General features: G+C 40.0%; 1 protein-coding gene across 1 annotated transcript in view; it reads right to left on the reverse strand.

Moving 5' to 3' along the window:
* LOC126484061 (prolactin regulatory element-binding protein) overlaps window positions 1-24636 on the reverse strand; it is a 132717-nt gene that overhangs the window by 62588 nt on the left and 45493 nt on the right. The window contains exons 3-4 of the mRNA XM_050107420.1: window positions 16007-16157; window positions 18-195 (exon numbers count right to left, since the gene is read on the reverse strand). Coding sequence (XP_049963377.1) covers window positions 18-195; window positions 16007-16157 — 329 coding nt within the window. The remainder of the gene's footprint in view (window positions 1-17; window positions 196-16006; window positions 16158-24636) is intronic.

Consider the following 24636-nt stretch of genomic DNA (forward strand, 5'->3'; position numbering starts at 1 on the left):
GAAAGTCAATGTAATACCATTGTTTCATCTGGACTGAAGTCAATGTCATCAATTTCTTTCTTGTGGGCAGCAATATCGAGGTGTTTTCTTAATGAAGGAAACTGCCAAAGACGAATATGGCCATCAGTGCCTCCTGTAGCCATAAGTTTGCCAGAAAGACTTATTCGAACAACTCGTTGTAATGGCTCATCGTCACTGGAAAGAAGAAAACATAATAAATGTAAATCCATTACAAAGAATGCATATCAATAGAAAGTGCAAATTAGAAAGTGTGTAACTATGAAAAAGACAATTATATAAAAACTTTCTTTAAATGAATTGATAGCTTCCTCAGCATCTGAACACTTTTTTCATTGAGTGTCAAAAAACCCTTATGTTTCTGTGACTCAAGGCTGCTTACCATAGCTATTTCATGGTCCAATGGTAAATTAAATGATGATGTCAACAGCAGTAATGATGGTAATTTTGATGACACATCAATTTCTAATACACCTACTAAAATACTTAGTGATGAGTATGGTTAAAAACAACAAAAAGTTAAAAAGTCCAGTGCAATAAATATGGATCACCTGCCTAAACCAAACACTTGATAAAAATATGGTCTATGTCAATTCATATAACTTTTGTCTAAAGTAAGTACACAGGATGATACATGATTAAAACACAACATCAGAAACATATGGCAGGCTGATCAGTCTTCAATTATTGCCATAGCACAATATTTTCAGAGGATCTCTCACAAAACAAAAAGAATTTATGGTTATGTGTAAAGGCTGTGAGTGGTTTAAAAATTAGTATCTGTATCTGGACACTCATGGATGAGACGGGGACTGAAACTGAGGGTAGCAAAACAAAAGCAGAGACATTGAACTCAGTTTTCATATGTTACTTTACAAATGAAACTCCAGGTACACTGCCCCAATTTAATTCTCTTGCCACTGCAAAGATGACCGACATGGATATTAGGGTCAGTGACGTTGAGAGGCAGCTGCAATTGTTAAAAAAATGTTTTGACCATAATATACTGATGATCCCTCAAACAGAAAACTGAGCCCGTTAGTTGGAAGAAAACATAGGTCACATCTATCTACAAGAAAGAAGTCACAAAAGTACTGTCCACTATCCTTGACATTCATTTGTGGTAGACTCTAAGAACATATTCTGAGCTCTCAGACTTAATGAGGTGTCTTGAACAGAATTACCTCCTCCATACCAACCATCATGGATTCTGAAAATGTCAATCATGTGAAAGCAGCACGGATTCCGAAAACATTGATATGTGAAACCCAGCTTGCACTTCTCTCACATGACATCCTGAAAGCCATAGATCAAGGCAGTCAAATAGATGCAGTATTTCTTGATTTCTCAATGCTCAGTATCAAAACAAAGATTGTATGGTGTATTGAGCAAATTCTGTGTCTGAACGGAGGATTTTCTGGTAGGGAGGACACAGCATGGTGTCTTGAATGAAAAATCATTGGCAGATGTAGAAATAACTTCGAGTGTGCCCCAGGGAAGCATATTGGAAACTTGCTTTTCATGTTATACATTAATGACCTTGCAGACAGCATTAATAGTAACTTCATACTTTTTGCAAATGATCCAGTTTTCTATAATGAAGTACTGTCTGGAAAAAGCTGCAGAAGTATTCTGTCAGATCTTGATAAGATTTCAAAGTAGTGCAAAGATTGGCAACTTGTTTTAAACATTCATAAACGTAAAATCATGCATTTCACAAACTGAAAAAAATGTATCCTTTGACTACAGTAACAGTAAGTCGTAACTAGAATTGACCGACTTGTAGAACTACCTGTGTTTAAGACTTTGTGGGGATATGAAACGGAATAATCACATAGGTTCAGTCATAGGTAAATTAAGTGGCAGACTTCAGTTTATTGGTAGAATGCCAGGGAAATGCCATCAGTTTACAAAGGAGATTGCTTACTAATCATTTGTGCAATCCACCACAGAATATTGCTCAAGGGATCCATACCAAATGGGAGCAAAAGGGGGAGACTGGATGTATACAGAGAAGGGCAGCACAAATGTTTTTAGGTTTGTCTGACCCATGGCAGAGTGTTTGATACTGAATTAACTGAACTGGCAGACACTTAAAGATAGATGAAAATCATGCTGAGAAAGTCTACTTGTAAAGTTTCAAGAACTAGATTTAAATGAGGACTCTAGAAATATATTACAACCCCCGACATATAATTCCCAGAGGAATTCTGATATAAGATTAGTTTAGTTACTACATGCACAGAGGCATGTAAATGGTCATTCTCCCCACACTGTCTGTATACGGGGATAGAATAGGATGAAGTTCTAATAATTGGTACAATGGGATGTACTCTCTGGCATGTACATGACTGTGGTTTACAGAGTATGGATGCAGATGTAGAAAATGAGATCCAGGTACCTCACTGATTCTTCAAAATTTAAAATGGTGATGTTCTTTGATACAAACAGGAAAATTATGAATATGAAATGAGCTATTTATTTATAATACATTATTGTTTCAGTGCTTCTGCACTGTAAAATTTATTTATTTATTTTATAAAAAACAAAGATGCTGTGACTTACCAAATGAGAAAGCGCTGGTAGATAGACACAATAAAAAACAAACAAACACACACACAAATTTCAAGCTTTCGCAACCCAAGGTTGCTTCATCAGGAAAGATGGAAGGAGAGGGAAAGACGAAAGGATGTGGTTTTTAAAGGAGAGGGCAAGGAGTCATTCCAGTCCCGGGAGCGGAAAGACTTACCTTAGGGGGAAAAAAGGACAGGTATACACTTGCTAACACACACATATCCATCCGCACATATACAGACACAGGCAGACATATATAAAGGCAAAGAGGTTGGGCAGAGATGTCAGTCGAGGCGGAAGTACAGAGGCAAAGATGTTGAATGACAAGTGATGTACGAGGGGCGGCAACTTGAAATTAGCGGAGATGGGAACTTGCCCTTCAATATATTCTCTCTTCCCGTTACCCACCAGGCCTCAACCTCCACTAATTTCAAGCTGCCGCCCCTTTTACATCACTTGTCATTCAACATCTTTGCCTCTGTACTTCCGCCTCGACTGACATCTCTGCCCAACCTCTTTGCCTTTACACATGTCTGCATGTGTCTGTATATATGCGGATGGATATGTGTGTGTGTGTGTGTGTGTGTGTGTGTGTGTGTGTGTGTGTGTGCGCCGCTCCCAGGATTGGAATGACTCCTTACCCTCTCCCTTAAAACCCACATCCTTTCGTCTTTTCCTCTCCTTCCATCTTTCCTGATGAAGCAACCTTGGGTTGCGAAAGCTTGAAATTTGTGTGTGTGTTTGTGTGTTTTTTATTGTGTCTATCTACTAGCGCTTTCTCATTTGGTAAGTCACAGCATCTTTGTTTTTTATATATATTTTTCCCACATGGAATGTTTCTTTCTATTATATTCATATTTATTTATTTTACTTGATTAGAACAGAGCCTTTGAGAAATTTAGGTAGACAGCATTAGCAAAGGGATTTGGGAAATACTGAAGATCTTGTTGGAAAGAAGGATACGTAGTTGCAATGTGGTAACTAGTGCATACAAAAACAAAGGCAGACATTTTGTTGCTTTAGTAGATGTGTCATTAACTGTCTTTTCAAGTTGGAGCTGTTATTCAGTTCTCTGATACAATGAGTGAGATTATTTCACAGTCAATTTCCTGCTACTGAAAAGGACTTCGAGAAAGTGACTCAGTGATGGAGTGGGACAGAAATGATTTTTCTTTGATGGGAATGAGTGTTTCTGCCATGTTGTTTAGACAAGAGGTAGAGGAAAGATGTGAGGGACTGTGTATATTGATGAGACTGTAGGAGAGACAGGAGTGTGTGGCAATCTGTTTGTTTCTGTGCAGGTAGACAGGACAGCTGTGTGTAAGGTGGTGAAGTATGATCAAAGGTTGAATGTCACAGATACATTCAGCACCAGTTCCAAGCACTGAGAGCTTTCCTAAGAAAGTTGTAATCAACTGGAAATGTAAATGGTTGTGTATTGTACACAAACAACAGCACAGCCACAATGAACTAGAATTTATTATTCCGCAACAACAGATTAGAACAATCCAGCTACTAACATAAGCACTTGCTGACAATAAGTACAAACACTATATGAGGATGAGGGCCTGCTGCACTGTGCTTATAAAAGGAGGGCTCTGGTAGACTAGGTGGCTGATGCTGTGTTATGTGCACAAATCACGTGGCCCACGGGTGTCCTCTGGTGGCTGACCCACACAGATGCCATTGGCAGAACATTCATTCAAAGTGTAGTGCGCATGGTGTCAGGGAGCATATCCAAGTATTACATACAGGGTTATAGCAGGTTGTACAACTTGCTTTTTCAGTTCGAAAGGGAAGAGCTTTGTATATTTTTGTGGGGCGTGTACAGATGCTGATGCCTTTTTACACATGGCAGCTACCGTATTCACTCAAATCTAAGCCGCACGTGAAAAATGAGACTCAAAATCAAGGGGGGGGGGGGGGGGGGGGGGGGGGGGAGAAATTCCCGAATCTAAGCCGCACCTGAAATTTGAAACTCGAATTTCAAGGGGAGAGAAAAGTTTTACACCACACCCCAAATCTAAACAAAGTTGGTCCATTGTAATATGAGACACAATTTAGGTCGAAAGAATGACGATACAGCTACAGTAGTTTGGTTCGAGTCGTAAGCTTAGCAGTTAAGCTTTACCAGGTAGCCATTGGTATGCGTCAGACGCTCCGTCCGTATTTATACAGCTACCCTTCCTTTTTCGCATGCTTCGTCTGGTTTGAATTGATTGCTTATTTTTCTTTGATCTGATAAGTGCCGTTCTCTTTGTTATAGGTGTTTACGTCACTCTAAGCTGAAAATGCATTGTTGTGCTGTGTTATGCATTTTTTGTTATTTCTGATAATGAGTGTTTACGGCCTGTCGCCGCTCGTGGCATGACTTGCTTTTGTGCACGCTACCGCCGCTTACAATAAAAAAAAGAGAGGAATTGTCTCATTAGCAAAACAATGGCAAGAGACTGTTGTTACTTACACTGCTGCTTTCTTTGATAATGATAAACAAGAGCCAAATAATAGACTGCGTATGAGAGAAGATGTGAACAAGAGTTTAGCGAAAAATTTTCTCCGTTTGAAAATCTTTGCAGACACCTCTTTAGTACATTACATTCTGCATAGAAATTAGAGTCATCTTAGATTTAAAAATCTAGTCAGTTGCCGTGCTTCATTTCTGACTGTATCACTATTTGGCATAAGAATAATATGAATATAAACATGACACGATACGTATATTCTTTCGCGTTTGCTGTTGTCTCACTCTAGTTTCGTAGTTTATTAGGCAAACAGGATTTAAATGAGATAGCAGCAAAAACGAAAGAATACATGGCAAAATGTTTACATTTGTATTATTCTTATGGTGAAGAGAATACTGCATGTGATTCACAATTCACAAAAGTTCCTATTAACAGCCATCACTTGTCACAGGTAGGAAAAAATTCAGAATGTAGAGTTGGCCATATTGACAAACATCCCAAGCAGTCTAGCCAGTCTCAGGGCGTAGAAAAAAGCTCGTCTTCCACCTTTTTTTAAATTTATTTACTGATGCAGAGGTTTTGGTGTCAGTATTTATCTTTGTGCCTGCAAAGCATGCCTGTGTAGCACTACATATATTAGACAGCAGAAGTTAGTTGTGGCGGCACCTACCAACATTTTTCAGAACTTCCGCTTACTTTGCTCTTGATTCTAAGCTGCAGGCTGTTTTTTGGATTACAAAAACCGGAAAAAAAGTGTGGCTTAGATTCGAGTAAATACGGTAAGTGCTCAGCCCAATTTAGCTTTTCATCTGTTATTACTCATCAACACTCTGCTGATGGAGAAAGATTGTTATTTGTCCCATTTAGGCTTAAAGATGGTAGGGATTCCTGATATTTCTGGCTAATGACCAACTGGTACAGCTAGGGCTTTTGATGGATGGAGTTTAGCCCCATATTCTGTGTACAAAGAAGTGATAAAGAATACAACCAGATTTTTCAAATGAATGTTTAAAACGTGTATTTTCTGTTCATTTACAGCCCCTTAAGAGTTTGTAGCAACTGTCATGCATTGTTGCATGGCTGCAAGAAGAACAAGAAACACTGCATTGGAAACTATATAGTAGACATTACGTTACTTAAAGTGACAAAATACAGAGTAACTATTAAAATGTTATCCTGAGGAATATCATACTCTTGGTGAAAAATTGGGACACAATGTCATCAACTCAATATTTCAAATAATGTGGGGAGAGGAAGGACCATAAAATGAGAAGGAAACATGTCCAAAGGCCCACACATGGAGCTATTGAAGGATGTTATACCTCCATGTAGTGCACTAGGTAAAATATAAAGAAAATACTGGTTAAATGGCACCTGTACAGAAAAGGCTGCTACATAGTGTACTTGCATGATGATGCCATAATGGCAGACTGACATGTTCTGAACACACAATGAAAGCAATCTCTATTCTATGATACAAACTAGATGGTGGTTGGTTGTCTGCACTGCACAACACAATTAAAAAGTCATTTTTTTGAAAGAATGTAACTGCTTCCCATTGTGATGCATAAGTTTCATGGCTCAAAGGTGGCTATAGCCTCCACTGGCACAAAAGTGTGGTACCCTGTGATGTCACCCTCAAACTCAGTGACACTTCAAACAGCAAGGTGTCGACACAAGTGAAAAGAAAAAAAGGCTTTAACTCATAATTTCATGTCAGGTGTAAGGTGGGTTAATGAAGTCACACTGGCACCAAATTTCACTATGATTCTGTCCAATGCAACAATGAATGTGTTCACAAACAGAAGATCAGCACACTCCCTCTTACACACAGATGTCACCCTTTCTTTTGAAGCCACTTTGACAGAGGCCAGAAACGTGACACCTGGTGTTGAAATCATGTGGTTTTCTTATGCATGGCCAAGGAAAACTTTTTTGACACACTGCTGCTCACTGGCCACACGGAACGATCTCAGGAGGCGGCATAAAGGGCATCAATAAACCCACTCCTTCCATTGCAGCACTGATTCCCATACAGCCAACAGTGCAATGGGCAATAGGATGATGACCTTGATGACTAACGACACCATGGGGCTGCAACATCATTGAGCATGATGTGATCCCTTCGGAGTGTTGTGCGACCACAACATTTGCTCTGGTATAGAGGGTAGAATCTCTAAGGACCGTTCTAAGCCATTTGACAAAATCTGAATGTGATTGGGAGCAGCAAATGGTTTTTGTACTTTTTCAGATCACCTGTTTAGTGCCCTCCTGTGGTGTGATCACAGGGGCTGCGACATTGACACATGCACCAACAGAACAGCAGAGGGTCCCTCTAAGACCTTGACAGTTCAACAACACCCTTGGAACCATGTGCACACCCTTGTTGAGCACTTTAAAAATGTATCTTTACAAAGACTTCAACATCCATCAGCTGAGAGCACTTCACTACTATTCTAGTGCCTGAGGGCAGGCAATCCCTTTGATACCTCTTCGATTCCACAAGCAGGTGCTAGAACAGCAGCAGACCACCACTCAGGAGTATGGGTGTCCAAGTTTCTGCACAGGTACAATTTTAAACTTCTCATTAAAGGTGCACCGAAGGTGCTGCCGATCTGAACTTGGGGTGTCTTACAGGAACCCTTTGCCATTTTAGTTATGCAGGTGTCAATGAATGTTGCACACCCCTCCCTCGCAATCATGACATGGGTGGAGCAGGAGGACTGAAAAAGCATAAAAAGTTTTTACTGATTTGGAACACATTTAGATTTATTTCATCAAATGGTTTTGAACAGTGCCTACTGCTGCCATCCTGCATACCATAGTAAAAATTGCAGTTGCACTTTAATCCAAAAGAGTCAGATTATGTTCAACAGGGTTCCCACGATGTTCTTAGAGAAGGATTGAATCATCTGGGTGGTGGTGGTGGTGGTGGGGAAGGGTAACTGTTATTTTCAACTGCAGAATGTGTGGGAATCAATGCCACAAGGGAAGGGGTGGGCTCATTGGTGCCCTTTAGGCCACCTCCTCCAACCTTTTCATGTCATTCTAAGCAGTGAAGTGTCTGAAATTCTTTCCTCAGCCACCCATAAAATAAACTACATGATTTCAATGCTGGGCGTTATGGTTCTGGCCTCCATGAAAAAGCTGCACAAGAAGGGCTGAAATGGGTGTAAGTTGGGGTGTGATGACCTCCCCATTGTGTGACACATCCACAGTGACACTGGGAGTATATGTAGAGAACTTGGTGCCTATGTTACATCATTAACCTATCTTGAACGTCACACAGACTTCTGAGCTCTTGCCTTTTTTTGCCTTTGTTGACACCTTGCCATTTGAAGTGTTGCTGAACCTGTGGGTGACATCACAGGATGCTGTGATATCCGCCACTATTAAATATCTGCACCAAGCAGTGGCGTGTTCCATTATGAGTGTCCAAGAAATGCATCATTTGCCGCACTTCTCCACGTGTGGCCCGCTGTCCGATATGGCGGGCTGCCTACTTGTGCATGTGATTCTAACCACAGACATTTTTATTGTGCTATAACACAATGAATGTATCACAAGTCTGTACACATACTGAGCCTATTGAATGTTGAAGTTAAAGTTCCAGTACAGCATTCAGATTCTAAGTCCAGAGCACAGCCAAATCAACATCAAACAGCAGGTCCGCCGCAGCATAGCACTTCCGAGTTGTCGAGTAGAACACAGCACAATGAGAACTGGCTTGCAGACATCACTAGTGGTGTTAGATGTCAGTAGTGGCGTTAAATAAGGCTCCATAGTTAATGGAGTCTGCGGCTGCTATTGCTGTATTTTCTGGGTGTTATGGATGCCCAATCACTGTGGTTTGAAGAGTGTGCACACAAAGGCAGCCTGCGATGTTGGACAGTGGCCACACATGGAGAAGTGTGGCCAACGATGCATTTCTCGGCTGCGTGTAATGAAGCATGCCATTGCTCAGTGCAGAGATTTAACAGTGGTACATACCACAAGTGCCGTGCTTTTACACCATCACAGTGGAATGTTTAAGACACCTTTGAGTCAAATTTCAAACATCTGCATCACAACGGGAGACAATTATGGAGTTTCAAAATGTGACACTTCAATTGTGTTGCACAGTGTACTTCAAGATTTTTCCCACTAATCTGCTGAGGGCAACAAATGCTGGGGAAATACAGTCCTTCCCAAGTTTGAGAAGGGAAATTCTTTTTCACAAGTTCCAGAACTGAAAATTCAACTGCTCATCTCAACGATTCCTCATTGGTGACAGCAAGCTTGATCCTGATTGGTGATAGCAGTGATCTGAGCAAAGTACTCTGTCATGGTCTACTAAATGTCTCCTTTGCTGGTCTGGAGAATCCCACTTCACATCCAAACACTGACAGGACACCTTGTGCCCCACACTGAAATCCTCCTGATGTAATGTTCTCCCAAATATCAATGTTTCAGTGGAATGATTTATAGAGTTAATTAACTCCTGCCAAGATCTTCATTCTCTCTTTTTATTATATATCAGTACTTCACACTCTTGCTTCAAGTGCTGCAAGTTTTCTGCAGTTGGTCTGTCGTTAATTCTCCTCAGACACATATGTCCTCTGACTTCAGGGCACTTTCCATACAAAAGGAAAGAAGTTGCTATCTAATCTTTTGCACTGATGTATCAGCAGAGTTGTGGCCATGATAGTTTTGTGATTCACCCATATCTGGAAGCTGTTACAACATATAAACAGTCAGTTTGTTGTACATCATCTCACTTGCCTTTCTGAGCAGCCAGCTGCCTTTCTTTCAGGCACCACTCTGTACTCACAAGATGTGTTCAGACTAGGAAATGGTCAAATGAGTGTAAATATTATGCTACTGCCTACTGAGTAGTGCCAGTAGGACTGGAGACCATAATGAAAAATCAGTGGCAAAGAATGAACCAGTAGCAGTACTGAAACCTGTCCCACATTTAGATCATGACCTTCTTTCGATGTGAGACTCTCATGCAGAAGAAGATACAAGCAGAACCCCAAAGCACATTTGTATGAGATGTCTACAGAAGAGGGGAGTTGTCTATCGATATACCTGTCAGGCCACAAAACAATTTGTTTGTGGGAAGTGTTTTGAATAGATGAAACTACAATCATCCAGCCATAACTGTGGGTTCTTTGTTTGCTAATAGAGAAGGATCATCAAACTAGAGCACATGAAATATTAGTTCACTTTATAACATAAATTAATAAAAGATTTACTTGACTTTGTCATAGGATTGCTTGATAATTTACGACTGTTGCTGACTATGAAAGCATCACTTAATGCACAAGTTAACAAAATGTTCTCTTGCAGTACACAACCCAACATTTACGAAAGTGTATTTCATCAGAAACTAACTGTCACTATCCGACATAATGCTGTTAACTGCTGTAGCTGAGGTCTCAAACTGGGCTGAGCTCAACACTATACCAACCTCAGCATGAGGGCACTGTTATGCTGAGAGGGCAGCATGGTCTTCTGGAGTGACTCCCATTGGTTGTTGTGGATTGGAGTGATCCCTCACTATTATGTATATTGATGGCTACTACTCCTTTAGTTCTCTAATCACTGAGACCATCTACCCTAAGCAAAAAGTCCGAGTTGCTCCAGAGGTATCCTGAACATATTTACATTCCACAACCATCGTACTGGTGAGGTTTTATTGTATCAGCCCCTCCTATCTTTCTGCAGAGGTGCTAATAAATGACAGTTTTCGGCTGTTCAAGGGACTTGCTCATTCAATTGGGCAGAAATAAATAATCATGTTGTCTATACTTGGACTTTAAATTGACACTCAGGACCAGTGCAGAGGGGTTCAAGGTCTTTGACTCTCTTATCAGCTTTGGTTTAATTTTTTTTGTTTCTTCTTCAATGAAAATGGTGGTGGTTGTGTAACTGGGGGCCTACAGTTCGAGTTTTCTTAGACTGCCTGGAGGGATTAACTTAGGTCCTTTGCTGTACCCTTGGTTGAAATTTTTTGCCAGTGGTATAGAGGAATGGCTGGTTTTGATGTAAGACCATGTCTGCAGATGAACTTGCATGTGGAAGTGTTCCTGCTAGCTTCTACTGCAAAGGTCTGCATAGATGAATCCTTTTCCTATTGAGTAATTTGGCCACTGATGCAAGTGATGAAAGAAACGTGGTCATTTCTGAGGCATATGAATTTCTTTTTGCTTGAGAATGTGATATTTGTCTCTGATCTTAGTACCCTGTCAAACTACTGTTGGATAGTAACTTATAAGTTGATGCTCATGGTGGTTTATCTGAAGTCTTCTTCGTTGAGTAGGTGTTATTACCGCATCATTCCATGCCAAGAGATCTATAGATTCCTACATGACCATAACGGACTTTGATGAATTTTTTGTACAAACAGTTACACATGTTGCCAATAAATGTTGGTAAAGTTTCACTACCACCAGTTCAATACTTTCAGAGATATTGTCATTCGTTTAACCTCATAGCGCAGCTACACTATGTGATCAAAAGTATCCATTCACCCCCCAAAACATACATTTTTCATATTAGGTGCATTGTGCTGCCACCTACTGCCAGGTACTCCATATCAGCGACATCTGTAGTCATTAGACATAATGAGAGAGCAGATGGGGCACACTGTGGCACTCACAGACTTCCAATGTCATCAGGTGATTGGGTGTCACTTGTGTCATACGTCAGTACACGGGATTTCCACACTCCTAAACATCCCTAGGTCCACTGTTTCCGATGTGATAGTGAAGTGGAAAGGTGAAGGGATATGTACACCACAAAAGTGTACAGGCTGACCTCACTGTTGACTGACAGAGACTGCCAGCAGTTGAAGAGGGTCATAATGTGTAATAAGCAGACATCTATCCAGACCACCACACAGGAATTCCAAATTGCATCAGGATCCACTGCAAGTACTATGACACTTAGGGAGGAGGTGAGGAAACTTTGACTTCATGGTCGAGCAGCCGCTCGTAAGCCACACATCATGCTGATAAATGCCAAACATCGCTTCGCTTGGTGTAATGAGAGTAAACATTGTACGACTGAACAGTGGAAAAACCATTGTGTGGAGTGACAAATCGTGGTACACAATGTAGCAATCCAATGGCAGGGTGTGGGTATGGCAAATGCCGGTGAACGTCATCTGCCAGTGTGTTTAGTGCCAACAGCAAAATTCGGAGGCAGTGGTATAATGGTCTGGTCATGTTTATCATGGAGGGGTCTTGCACCCCTTGTTGTTTTGCATGGCACTATCACAGCACAGGCCTACATAGATGTTTTAAGCACCTTCTTGCTTCCCACTGTTTAAGAGCAATTTGGGGATGATGATTGCATCGTTCAACACGATCGAGCACCTGTGCATAATGCACTGCCTGTGGTAGAGTGGTTACATGACAGTAACATCCATGTAATGGACTGGCCTGCACAGAGTAATGACCTGAATCCTACAGAAAACCTTTGGGATGTTTTGGAATGCAAGCTTCATGCCAGGCCTCACTGACTTGACATCGATATCTCTCCACAGTGCAGCACTCCATGAAGAATGGGCTGCCATTCCCCAAGAAACTTTCTAGCACCTAACTGAACGTATGCCTGCGAGAGTGGAAACTGTCATCAAGGCTAACAATGCGCCAACACCATTCTGAATTCCAGCATTACAGATGGAGGGTGCCACGAACTTGTGAGTCACTTTCAGCCAGGTGTCTGCACACTTTTGATGACATAGTGTATCAACAGTACACCTATGTGTTTTTGGCAACTTTGAGATATTATATCTCTGACAACATTTTCTCGAAACAAACAAAACTATGCCATCTTGTGCAACTTTATGTGCTCTGTTAATAAAAAAGGATTACCTGTGCAGTTTTTGTATGGATAATTTGAAGCAAAGTTGGCCAAAAAAATAATTACTAAAAAATGGCAAGTTTAGTCTTTTATATCTATGAAAGTAACTGTGAGATAAACCTGAAACTTCGCACATATAAACTTACTAATATAATGTCTTAGAATACAAAATTGCACTCTTCTACTGCTTTCTAGAAGTTTTTAAACTAAGGCTAAGTTGACAATTTTTCTAAAAACAATAGAAATGGCTAGATTTGGCCCACCTTTCCAAAAAAGTCTTCTGCAAACTCTTTTAAACTGTTTTCATTAGGAAGACCATATTTTAAGCCACCTAAAAACATGTGTTTGGTTTAGCAATGCAAGCATATAAGAAACTAAAAAACAACAAAGTGGATGTGCAATGAAAATGGGCTTGAATTCTGCTGGTACTCAAATTAAAATGGACATCTTTTATTATATCCTACAATTGGTTAGTACTCTCTCAGGAACAAAATATCAAAAGCCTTGATGACTAGGAAGTGAGATAAAGTCCAGATACCTTGAAACACTTCAGAAAAGGGCTTTTTTTTGTCATGACTCAGTATGACATGCTTAAGCCCGTATTTACTCGAATCTAAGCCGCACACGAATCTAAGCCGCACCTGAAAAATGAGACTCAAAATAAAGGAAAAAAAAAAAATTAACCGAATCTAAGCCGCACCTGAAATTTGAGACTCGAAATTCAAGGGGAGAGAAAAGTTATAGGCTGCACCTCCAAATCGAAACAAAGTTCGTCCATTGTAATATGAGACACAATTTAGATTGAATGAATGACGATACAGCTACAGTAGTTTGGTTCGAGTCGTAAGCTTTACCAGGTAGCCATTGCTATGCGTCAGGCGCTCCGTCCGTATTTATACGGGTACCCTTCCTTTTTCACGTGCTTCATCTGGTTTGAATCGATTGCTTATTTTGCTTTGATCTGATAAGTGACGTTTTCTTTGTTATAGGTGTTTATGTCACTCTAAGCTGAAAATGCATTACTGTACTACGTCATGCATTGTTTGTCACATTATGATAGTGCGTGTTTATGGCCTGTCATCGCTCGCGCCATGGCTTGCTTTTGTGCGCGCTACCGCTTTTTACAATAAAAAAAAAGAGAGGAATCGTCTCATTTAGCGAAACAATGGCAAGAGACTGCTATTTGTTGTTACTTACACTGCTGCTTTCTTTGATAATGATCAACAAGAACCAAGACTGCGCATCATAGAACATGTTCTGAACGAGAGTTAGGCGAAAATTTTTCTCTGTTTGAAAATCTTGGCGGCCGCTTCTTTAGTACATCAAATTCTGCACAGAAATTAGTCATCTTAGATTTAAAAATCTAGTCAGTTACTGTGCTTCATTTCTGACTGTATCACTATTAGGCATAAGAATAATACGAATATAAACATGACACGATACGTATATTCTTCCGCGTTTGCTGTTGTCTCACTCTAGTTTCGTAGTTTATTAGGCAGACGGGATTTAAATTTAAATGAGATAGTAGCAAACACGAAAGAATACATGGCAAAATGTTTATATTCATATTATTATGGTGAAGAGAATACTGCTTGTGATTCACATTTCATCAGGTTCCTATTAGCAACCATCTGTTCTCACAGGTAGGAAAAAATTCAGAACATAGAGTTGGCCATATTGACAAAAATCCCAAACAGTCTTGCCAGTCGGATTTTCGTAGTACATTGAAATTCTGCTACATTCGAAGATGAACAATACGGAATTTGTATTTACTTCATTGGATAATGTATGAAAATGCAGTGGTCGAAACTCGGGGCGGAGGAAAAAAACTCGTCTTCCACTCTTTTTTTTTTTTTTAATTTATTTACTGACGCAGAGGTTTTGGCGCCAGTATTTATCTCTGTGCCTACAAAGCATGCCTGTGTAGCGCTACATACATTCGACGGCAGAAGTTAGTTGTGGCGGCACCTACCAACATTTTTCTGAACTTCCGCTTGCTTTGCACTCGATTCTAAGCCGCAGGCAGTTTTTTGGATTACAAAAACCGGAAAAAAAGTGCGGCTTAGATTCGAGTAAATACGGTATGTTTTTCTGCTATAACCATAGAACAATTAAACTGTGCATTGCCAAGCCAGTGGAGATCTTGGTAGTAAAGTTGTTAAATAACAGTTGCAGCACACATTGCTTAAACAGCCTTCGGGTTTTACACCAGTGTCAGACGGTGTAAATTTTCATGAAGTTCATAGCAGTCTTCCTGACAGTTTTTGGAATGGATAGAAAATCATTAGTATGTCTTTTTATTGTGTAATGCTACTGATGTGTTAGTTTAATTCCAGTTTACGATGTATTTTACTCTGCATTAGTATCGTGTGCAGTTTATGTGGAGCATTAGTGTACAGATGGAAAATTGTATAAAGGTGTTGCTATGGTCCATGGTGGCTAACCACACTGGTTCATTTTAAAGTGAGAAAACCAGCATCCTCATGATGGTCATATGGGAAGTTTTTCTGAAATTTGACCACTTGAAATGGAATGGCCCCAGATGACACACCTATCTAATTTGACTATTTGGGATTTATAAGAACCAATCCATTTTCACAAGAAGCTAACCAAGGAAATGCCACTCTAGATAGAAACCACACTGAACAAATTGGGCACAATTTAGGTATACCCACTGAATATTTTCACTTCAACAACTATTTACCTATCTAATAATAATATACCCAACCATAAAGTTCCTCATTCCCTGTGTGACACAAAATTCCAGCATGGTGTTGCATCATGATCAATGAAACTTGCACGTAACTCATCTCTCCAGATTCATGGTACAACACTGATGATACTTTGATTACACAAAATAACAAAAGTACATTTATGTTACTAATAGCTACAACAGACAGTCACACAAAACAAACAGAATGTGTGAATCACATGGCTGCTTCACATTTTTGTATTTAAAAAGGAGAAAATTTGTGAAAACTTGCAACTGAGCACAACAACAGTAAACAGAAAGTAAATTAAACCACAAAATAGGAAAAGAATGTCAATCTCACATCTCTTATTTTAAACAGTTCATGCAGTTTCCAAAACAAATAACTAACCCAAAATCAGTCTGTATGCTGTCATTTGGCTTAATATCAAATACGAGTCGATGGAAGGAATTGCTGTTCCTGTCAGTTTTCTCTTTTGTAGGTTTTATTTCTTGGATCTTCTCATGTGGATCAGTACTTCGTTTTCTACTACTTACTGTTTCTGAAAAAGAGTAAAAAGAAAGTTAACATACTTTGCAATTAAATATACTTCTCAACAATACAAAGAAAAAACAATTTCTTACAGAGCTTCAATATGTAGAGCACCAAACAACAAACAGCTGAAAATAATGGATTATGGTTATTCTGATGCTAATAACAATTTTCTGAAAATCTTTTGTGATGATAATTATTTAAAAGCTACAAAAGAATATAAATGTTTACTATCTGTCATTTTCTCTGGCCCTTACAGAGAAAATAATCATGAAGTGGTAAGATTTTGCTATACCTTGTCACTTCAATGCTGATAACAAGAAAGGAAAACTTGTGTTTCATTTTTTACTTGGCAAAAGCAAATCTGATAAAAATGTCTCTTCCATTGATATAAAAATTATAATATTACTTACACACATATTGCTGACACCATCGGATGCTACAAACATTTCAGTATTATTCTGGTAAACTTAAAGTAGCAGATGGGATACAACACTAAAAACAGGTACAAATGTCAGACATCTGCAGAGCAGCAGGTGTAACAGTTGAGTGCTCAAAGGTACATTCCTTAACACAATTGAGGACATACATTAGTGGAGAGGAATATACGTGAAAAACATCGACAAGAACTAAAGATATTCAACTTCAATGAGGATTTAATAGAAGATGCAAACAAACTGGTCATCTGTGAGTAATGGATGGCATTAGAATACTAAAGATACCACTGAAATATAAAATGTAATATGAAAATAAAGTTCAGACGTCCACAGAGGAGATAAACGGACAAAAAATTCAGAGGATGAAATAAACCAAATGCAGTCTGAGCATCTGTCTGTATTATAAATATCATATCATTTGCGTCAAAATGACCAGTGTACATTTCATGTAAACATACAAGTACAGGTACATTTTGCGATCTGTCGACAGCATCTAACTGTGTACACCACAATATCCTTTTAAGTAAATTAGAATATTCTGATGTAATAGGAATGCCGTGAAATGGTTCAAATCCAATATCACTGACAGTAAACAAAGGTTGTTACTAGCCACGAAACATGTATTATGCTATCAGGCATCATCAAACTGGGATGTAATTACACGTGGTGTCCCACAAGGTTCCTTCTTAGGACCCTTACTTTTTCTTGTGTACGTCAATGACCTCCCATTAGTAACATTACCTAATGCCAAGTTTGTTTTGCTTGCAGATGACACAAACATTGCGATAGTAACAAAGTAAATATAGTTTTAGAAATATTGGTTCAATAAATTTTCGTGGATACATGGTTCCTCAACAATTCCTTGTCACTAAAATTTGGAAAAAAAAGAAATACTACATACAGTTCAGAACCTGTAAGATGATTTCCACCAGTATACATATGCCTAAAATAAGATGACAAACAGATAGAAGAGGTGGACATTGTTAAATTCTTGGAATTACAGCTTGACAATACATTCAAGTGGAAGGAGCACATCCAGGGTGTATACGTGGCCGAGGAAAAAAAAATTCCCGGATTTCCCAGTTAAAAACACACTTTCTCCTGGATGAAAATACACTTTTTCGGTGTTAAGTAACAGTATACTTTTCTCGGAACTGTAAAAATTATCAATCCTTTCAATGGTTGTGGTTTTATACACCGGCGTAGAATTTCCCGGCACTTTAGAAAACGAAACTCAGGGGGAAAAAACACGTTTTGGAAAGATGTCTGATGTGCGGCAACATGTACACTGCACATTTTCGTATTACGAAAGTATAAATTCGAATTCCACCAAACACTGCATGTTACTTTCCGAAGGATTGAAATCAAGATTGCGATGTGGTTTTGTAAGCTGGTTGTAGCTCATATCAAGTGATCTCGCCAACCGATGACAGCGGATATTCAGAGCATAGGATACGTGATGTAGTCAGCCAATAGCAACATCACTGTTAAGTAGCGCGAACACACAAATAGGAAAAGGTAATGGTTTAAATTACTATACATAGTGTTGCTACAAGACAAGAAAAGCTTTCATGTATAATATTGGTCTCTAAGATTAATAAGCTGCAAGTGAAGCTAAGCTTTCACACATAATGTTGATCTTTTTTGCATGTGTTACACTTTAAGGTACATGACATAAATGTGCCAGTAAAATTTTTAACAACAATATAAATGTCTGATCTTCTGAGCTTGAAAATATTCTAAATGGTTGTCCTCAAAGCTTTGATTTTTGAATGAGAGTCAAATGCTCTGTGATTTAAGAAATGTATCGGACAGTCACTCACAGAGTTCATCTTGTGTAAAAGGAAATTTACTTTACTTGAAAATAACGCTTTTCATATAACCATTCAGAGTATTTTCCCATGACCTGTTAGAAATAGATTCGTTTCAGCAGTTGCACCAGATGACAGGCGTCACCACACTTGCACAGCTACGATGACGCAGGAAGCCTGTACATTTGTACTTGTAAAACATTGAAAGATCTTACATTATGTCATTAAAGAAACAAGACATTAGAGGATACTCCAAGAGCATGGGAATTTTGTGAACCATACTAAAATGCATAATTCGCCTTAAAGAGCACATTCGTATGTCCAAATTCAGATGCAAATTTTCTTGGAGTACCAGTACTGTATTATCTCATGTTTGGTTCTTTTTTATGGCATAATACCATACGTGCTAGAAGAGGAAAACGTGAACTTGAAATGCAGCGAACAGGTGGGACTAGCCAATAATGTGGATTTAAACACATCATTTCAAATAAATTGGCCTTAGCAGAAAAGATGAATAAAAGTCAAATTTCTTTAACAAAGCGACAAAAATAACTTCATTGTTCTGCAAGGCGATTAACGTTTGACTGTCAGAAAGGTGGAAATAAAATAAAATCTGAAACTAATAATATATTTTAGCCCTTCGTAATTATGTGAATGTATTTTAATTCACTTGATAGCTCCTGGCCACAGAAATCCGTTTTGTTTTCGTGTGACATGACAGCAATAAACGAAGAGGAAACAACAAAATCACTTAACGTAAACACGGGTCACGTGGGGACTACCACCTCCCCACTACAACTCAGACTGCTCTGTGCATCACGTCTGGATCTACGATATTTCCGAACCGGGACAATATTAGATAGTGGCCCTCCCCCTCCCTCGAGCATTTGAGCTAGGACACCAAAAATTTAAAAAATCGACTTTTCAAAAATATCTTCATTTTGTAGTGCACATCTTTCTGAAGAGTCTGATACATAAAACATATATGTTCGAGGGAATGTAAGACATGTTATATGGTCTTAAAGTGTGCTGAAGTGCAGTGCCAAGCCTCTTCACACAGCATTCTTCCATCGCGCATCTCTGTATTTCGCTCTGTGGAATTCAAACATGTAATATTTTGTAATGGGTGCAATCAAACTATATTCCGGCCAGTGAAAATTAAAATGTCCTGTGATGCCTCTCCTGCTCCCAGTCAGTCGGTTTGACATCCTGCCCCTCTTAAAAAAATTTCGCTATTAATACTGGATAGGATTATTTGTAACCGGCAGAACAAGAACTCTTCAGAAAATTTGCAGTCTTTACTGCCTATTAGCTAATAACTTGCTGTTTTTTTGTGGCATAAAATTAAATATATGAGACATAAAATGAGTAAAGACGAGAGACAAGCAAGACAGAACACATTTCTTCAGTCCTTAAGTCCTAGCTTTTTTTTCTCTCTAATCTTGCCACAGCTTTATATGGCGTACTTTCCTTTCTGGGAAAGAATCTATTACCTCATCACAGTTCATCAACGTTTTGCTATATGAAAAAACGAAATGTCATTGTCTAATACTAGTAAAGCTGTTAATGCAAATAGAACCCAAGACTGGTGTAGTTTCTATATCTGATTACGTGTATTTTGTCAATGTCTGCTAGATAAAACAAAATAGGCCTGCCTAATATTGCAGCAATTGTTACACACACCAAATAAACGAGACTGTTTTGGCACAAATGGTCATTTTTATAACATGACAGAATATAATTCACGAAGTACTAATATCAAATGCCTATTCGGCCTACTACAAGCAAAAAGTTTTATGTTAGAAAATAGTTTGAAAAATGGCTCTAAGCACTATGGGACTAAACATCTGAGGTCATCAGTCCCCTAGAACTTAGAACTACTTAAACCTAACTAACCTAAGGACATCACACACATCCATGTCCGAGGCAGGATTCAAACCTGCGACCGTAGCAGTCACGCGGTTCCAGACTGAAGCGCCTAGAACCGCTCGGCCACACCGGCCGGCAAAATAGTTTCACATTTCATTCATACTCTCTAGGTTCTGAAGCATGAGATCGAAAAGCAATAGTATGAAATTTTTATGTAAATTTGGAATCGTCGTATTCTTCCGTAATTTGTGAGAGTCCCCGTTTCTTCTTCCTCGTTCTAACAAACAATCTTGTCATCACTAATTCTGTAACTATTCCTGCCAGTGTCAACATTTATTCTCTGGTTAACTTCACTAACCCAGCCACAATCGCCGGTTTAGTTATTCCGCATTTATTCTCCGGTTAGGCATTATTACGTCTACGTACAACGCGTTTTCCGTGCTACTCCCAGAATAGAACTTTAGCGGCTGCTAGCCAGGGATTGTTCAACTGGCCCTTATTCGTGTGGCGGTCTGGCCAAAAATTTTCTGTCAAAATTTCATTTTCTTGGATACACGGAGAAGACAATACGTAATCTTTGTTGCCTATTATTCCTGTTAGTCGTTTATTTGCACTCTGGTAGTCTGAATCTATGGAATTCGCTAGTATTTATAACAACACTGATCATTTGCGAACCCAGTCAAGCACATAAACAGCAATTGTCATTCACCCTTTCTGCTTTATTCGCTCAGCTCGGTTAGACCCGTCCCCTTTTGTCTGCAGGAAAGTTTATTTCTAGATGCAACGGGGATTCCCCTGGCAGAGACATCACGTACACTATGCACGCATTCAAAAACCAACTTACGATTCATTCAGAAATCAACTTAGAATTTGATCAAAAATGTTCAAAAACCAACAGGGATGCGTTCAAAAATCATATGAGTAATCGACAGACCAACGTGCGCTGGATGCTTGGCGCTTTGTGAAACAAGGTCTTTTTCCTCAATAATATGAATTTGGCGCCCCCTCCCCCCTGAAATTGCCACCCAGGGCAGAAACCCCGGTTTGCCCCTGCCCCCTAGTTCCGGGCCTGTTGCACATACGTGAACTGGCAGCTTAGGCGCACCAGTAAAATTTTTCCAGATAGCATCTGGCTGCTTGCTGCTATTGCTTATACAGCTAACTGCCACACTTTTGTAGCCAGAAGCAGGAGAAGGTGCTACACATACGTGACTCATCTGCACATGCGCATAAGCTAACTCGCAACCGCTCCAACGAATTTAATGTGAACAGTTGTGACGTAACGCTCATCGGACGCAATTTGTTGTTATAAAACATTGCATAGCCTTCCTAAAGCCTTTGACAATTTTGCTGTTGGCATACGCATGTATGAGCACTGTGTTTTGTTCTTGTATATGGTGCATTTCCTTTGCAACTTAAGTTTTATTTTCGTATTTTTTTTTCTCTTGTTCGTGTTTTACTGCTGCAATATTATTCTGCAGTAGCGAGATACAGTAATATTCTTCGTTAGAGTATTGGTTTTTACCAGTAAAAGTTACAAAAATTTAACTAAAAACTAAAAAATGAAAAATTCCCAGAATTCTAAAAAATTCCTGGGTTTTTCCCGGATGTCCCGGGTCGTATACACCCTGACATCACAGAACTGCTGAAACATCTAAACAAATCTCTGTTTGTATGTGAATGTTGCCAGGCATAATGGAATATAAAAACGAAAAAGCTGGTATACTCTGCTTACTTCCAGTCCAGAATGTCGTACGGGATTATTTTTTGGGGTAATTCCTCAAGCCAAGCTAAAGTATTCCAGATCCAAAACCATGTAATACAAATTATTTGTGGTGTGAACTAAAGGACATTTTATGAAAAGGATTGATTGCCACTCATCATAATGATGAGATGTTGATTTGCAGATAGGCATAGTGAAAAGACTGCAACACACTGAGCTTTCGGCCAAAGCCTTCTCCAGGAAAAAACACACACACACACACACACACACACACACACACACACACACACAGAGAGAGAGAGAGAGAGAGAGAGAGAGAGAGAGCACACCACACACACGTGACCACAATTTCAGGCTGCTCAGGCCATACTGCAACTGTCACATTGAATGAAAGCAGCAATCTGGAGTGGGGTAGGGAAGTGGGAGGGATAGCAGAGTATGGCTGGTGGGAGGAAAGAGTGCTGTTGAGTAGAGTATGCAGGGAGTACAAGGAGGCAGCACAAGGTTGCCAGGCACAGCGTTATGAGGCTGTGGGGGAAGGAGGGGGGGGGAGGGGGTGAAACAAGAGGCGAGCACACAAGGGGATAGTACTGATGGGTGCACTGGCAGAGAGCTTTTTTTGTTTTTATTACAGTTTTAGGGCACAAAACTGCTACAATCATAAGCGCCCATTCTGTGGCTTAGTGAAGAGCAAAAACTAAAATTTAAATCAGCAGCAATGGCAGCGAAACTCAAAAAGGAGGGAAACTAAAAACCGAAGGAAATCTTAGAAAACTGCTATTGACAGGGGGTTGTTTTCCCTGAAAAGAGCTTCAAATGACTTATGTCATCTCACTGACACTGATAAACTCAAGGACATGATCGGCTGAGCACGTGTCATCTGCTAAAAGGGAAGATATATCAGGACACAGCTGTAAACGGGCGCGTAGCGGATTAAAATAGGGGCACTGAAGTGAAAGGTATCTCACCGACCACAGTTGAGAGCAGTGGGGACAATGCAAGGGAGGATCGCCATTTAAAAGATGTCAATGGCTAAAAAGACAGTGCCCAATCTGGAGTCTAGTTAAACTTGCCTCCGCCTGACAAGGCTGGGAGGAAGAGGTCCAAGCACAGGGAAGAGGTTTTATGTCCAATAATTTATTATCAGAAAGTGCAGACCAATTCGTGTGCCTTAAAAGAGCAACACGACAATATAAAATGCTCTGGTGATCGGCAAAGGGAACCATGCGAACAGCGGGCTGAGGAAGAAAGAATGCAGCCTTTGTCGCTATATCGGCTGCATACCAACATGCCCTGGGATCCAGAGGAATGGCACAGAGATGCCCCCCAAGTGGAGTCCTGAATCCGGTGGGCCAGAGGGTGGACGGGATAAAGAGCTTGGAGGTTGAGCAGAGAGCTGAGTGAATCTGAGCATATAAATACTGTATCTGCTTATGGTGACAGATGTATTGGACAGCTTGGAGAACAGCGTATAGCTTTGCAGTAAAAACCGAACACTGGTCAGGAAGCCAAAATCTAATGGGGGTTACATCAACACTATAGGCACTCCCAACACCACAGGTGGTCTCTGAGTCATCATTGCATGCATAGAAAAGCAAATGCTCGACGATAAACTATAGGGGGAGTACTATCCTTGGAAAGCTGACAAAGGTCATGGAGAAGGCAGGTCTGAGGGTGAAGCCAAGGTGGCGCTGTATCCCCATTTGTCAAGATAGTTTTAGGAAATTGGAAGGAAAGGGAATGTAGCAGCTGATGGAAGTGGACTCCCAGTGGTAATACAGAGGAAGGGCGGCCAGCATACCCTAAATCCAAGCAGGCGTCGAAAAAAAGGGCATGGGTTGGATGAGCAAGCACGGAAGACAAGATGACTAGCATATCAACTTAGAAGCTCATCGATTGGACAGTGGAGGTTCAGCAGTCTCAGCATAATGGCTCTCCACGGGCCGGTGTAAAAATCTCCACATGCTAAACGCAATCCACAGTGGTGGACAGAGTCTAGACGCCGAGGAATAGACGGTCGTTCAGAGGAGTAAACTATGCTTTCATAGTACAATCTTGAGCACACTAAGGTTCAATATAGGCAGAGAAGGACCACTCGGTCTGCTCCCCAGGAGGTACCACTCAGAACACAGAGGGTGTTGAGGGGTCACAGACAGCAAGCCGAAAGATATGAAATGTGAGAAGACCAGCACAGTTCTCTCTCAAACATAAGTCTCAAGAATTTGGTGATTTCTGCAAATGGAAGGTCAACAGGGCCTAGATGTAAGGAAGGTGCATAAAACTCTATATGACAACAAAAATTTACACGGACAGTCTTACTGGGAGAAAATCGGAAACTGGTTTCGATTCTCTATGAGTGGAGGTGATCAAGACATGTTTGAAGACATCATTCAAAAAGGCTGGTCCGTTGAGAGCTGTAGTAGATTGTAAAATTGTCGACAAAGATGGAGCCCAAGACACCGGGAAGTAGACAATCCATAATTGGATTTATGGTGATGGCAAACAGTACAACACTTAGCATGGAGCCCTGGGCATCCCATTTTCTTCGGTGAAAGTAATTTTCTTGGGTGAAAGTAATTTTCTTGGGTGAAAGTAATTTTCTTGGGTGAAAGTAATTTTCTTGGGTGAAAGTACGTGAGAGAGTAGTGT

Source organism: Schistocerca serialis, chromosome 6 (assembly GCF_023864345.2).
Source record: "Schistocerca serialis cubense isolate TAMUIC-IGC-003099 chromosome 6, iqSchSeri2.2, whole genome shotgun sequence".
NCBI lineage: Eukaryota > Metazoa > Arthropoda > Insecta > Orthoptera > Acrididae > Schistocerca > Schistocerca serialis.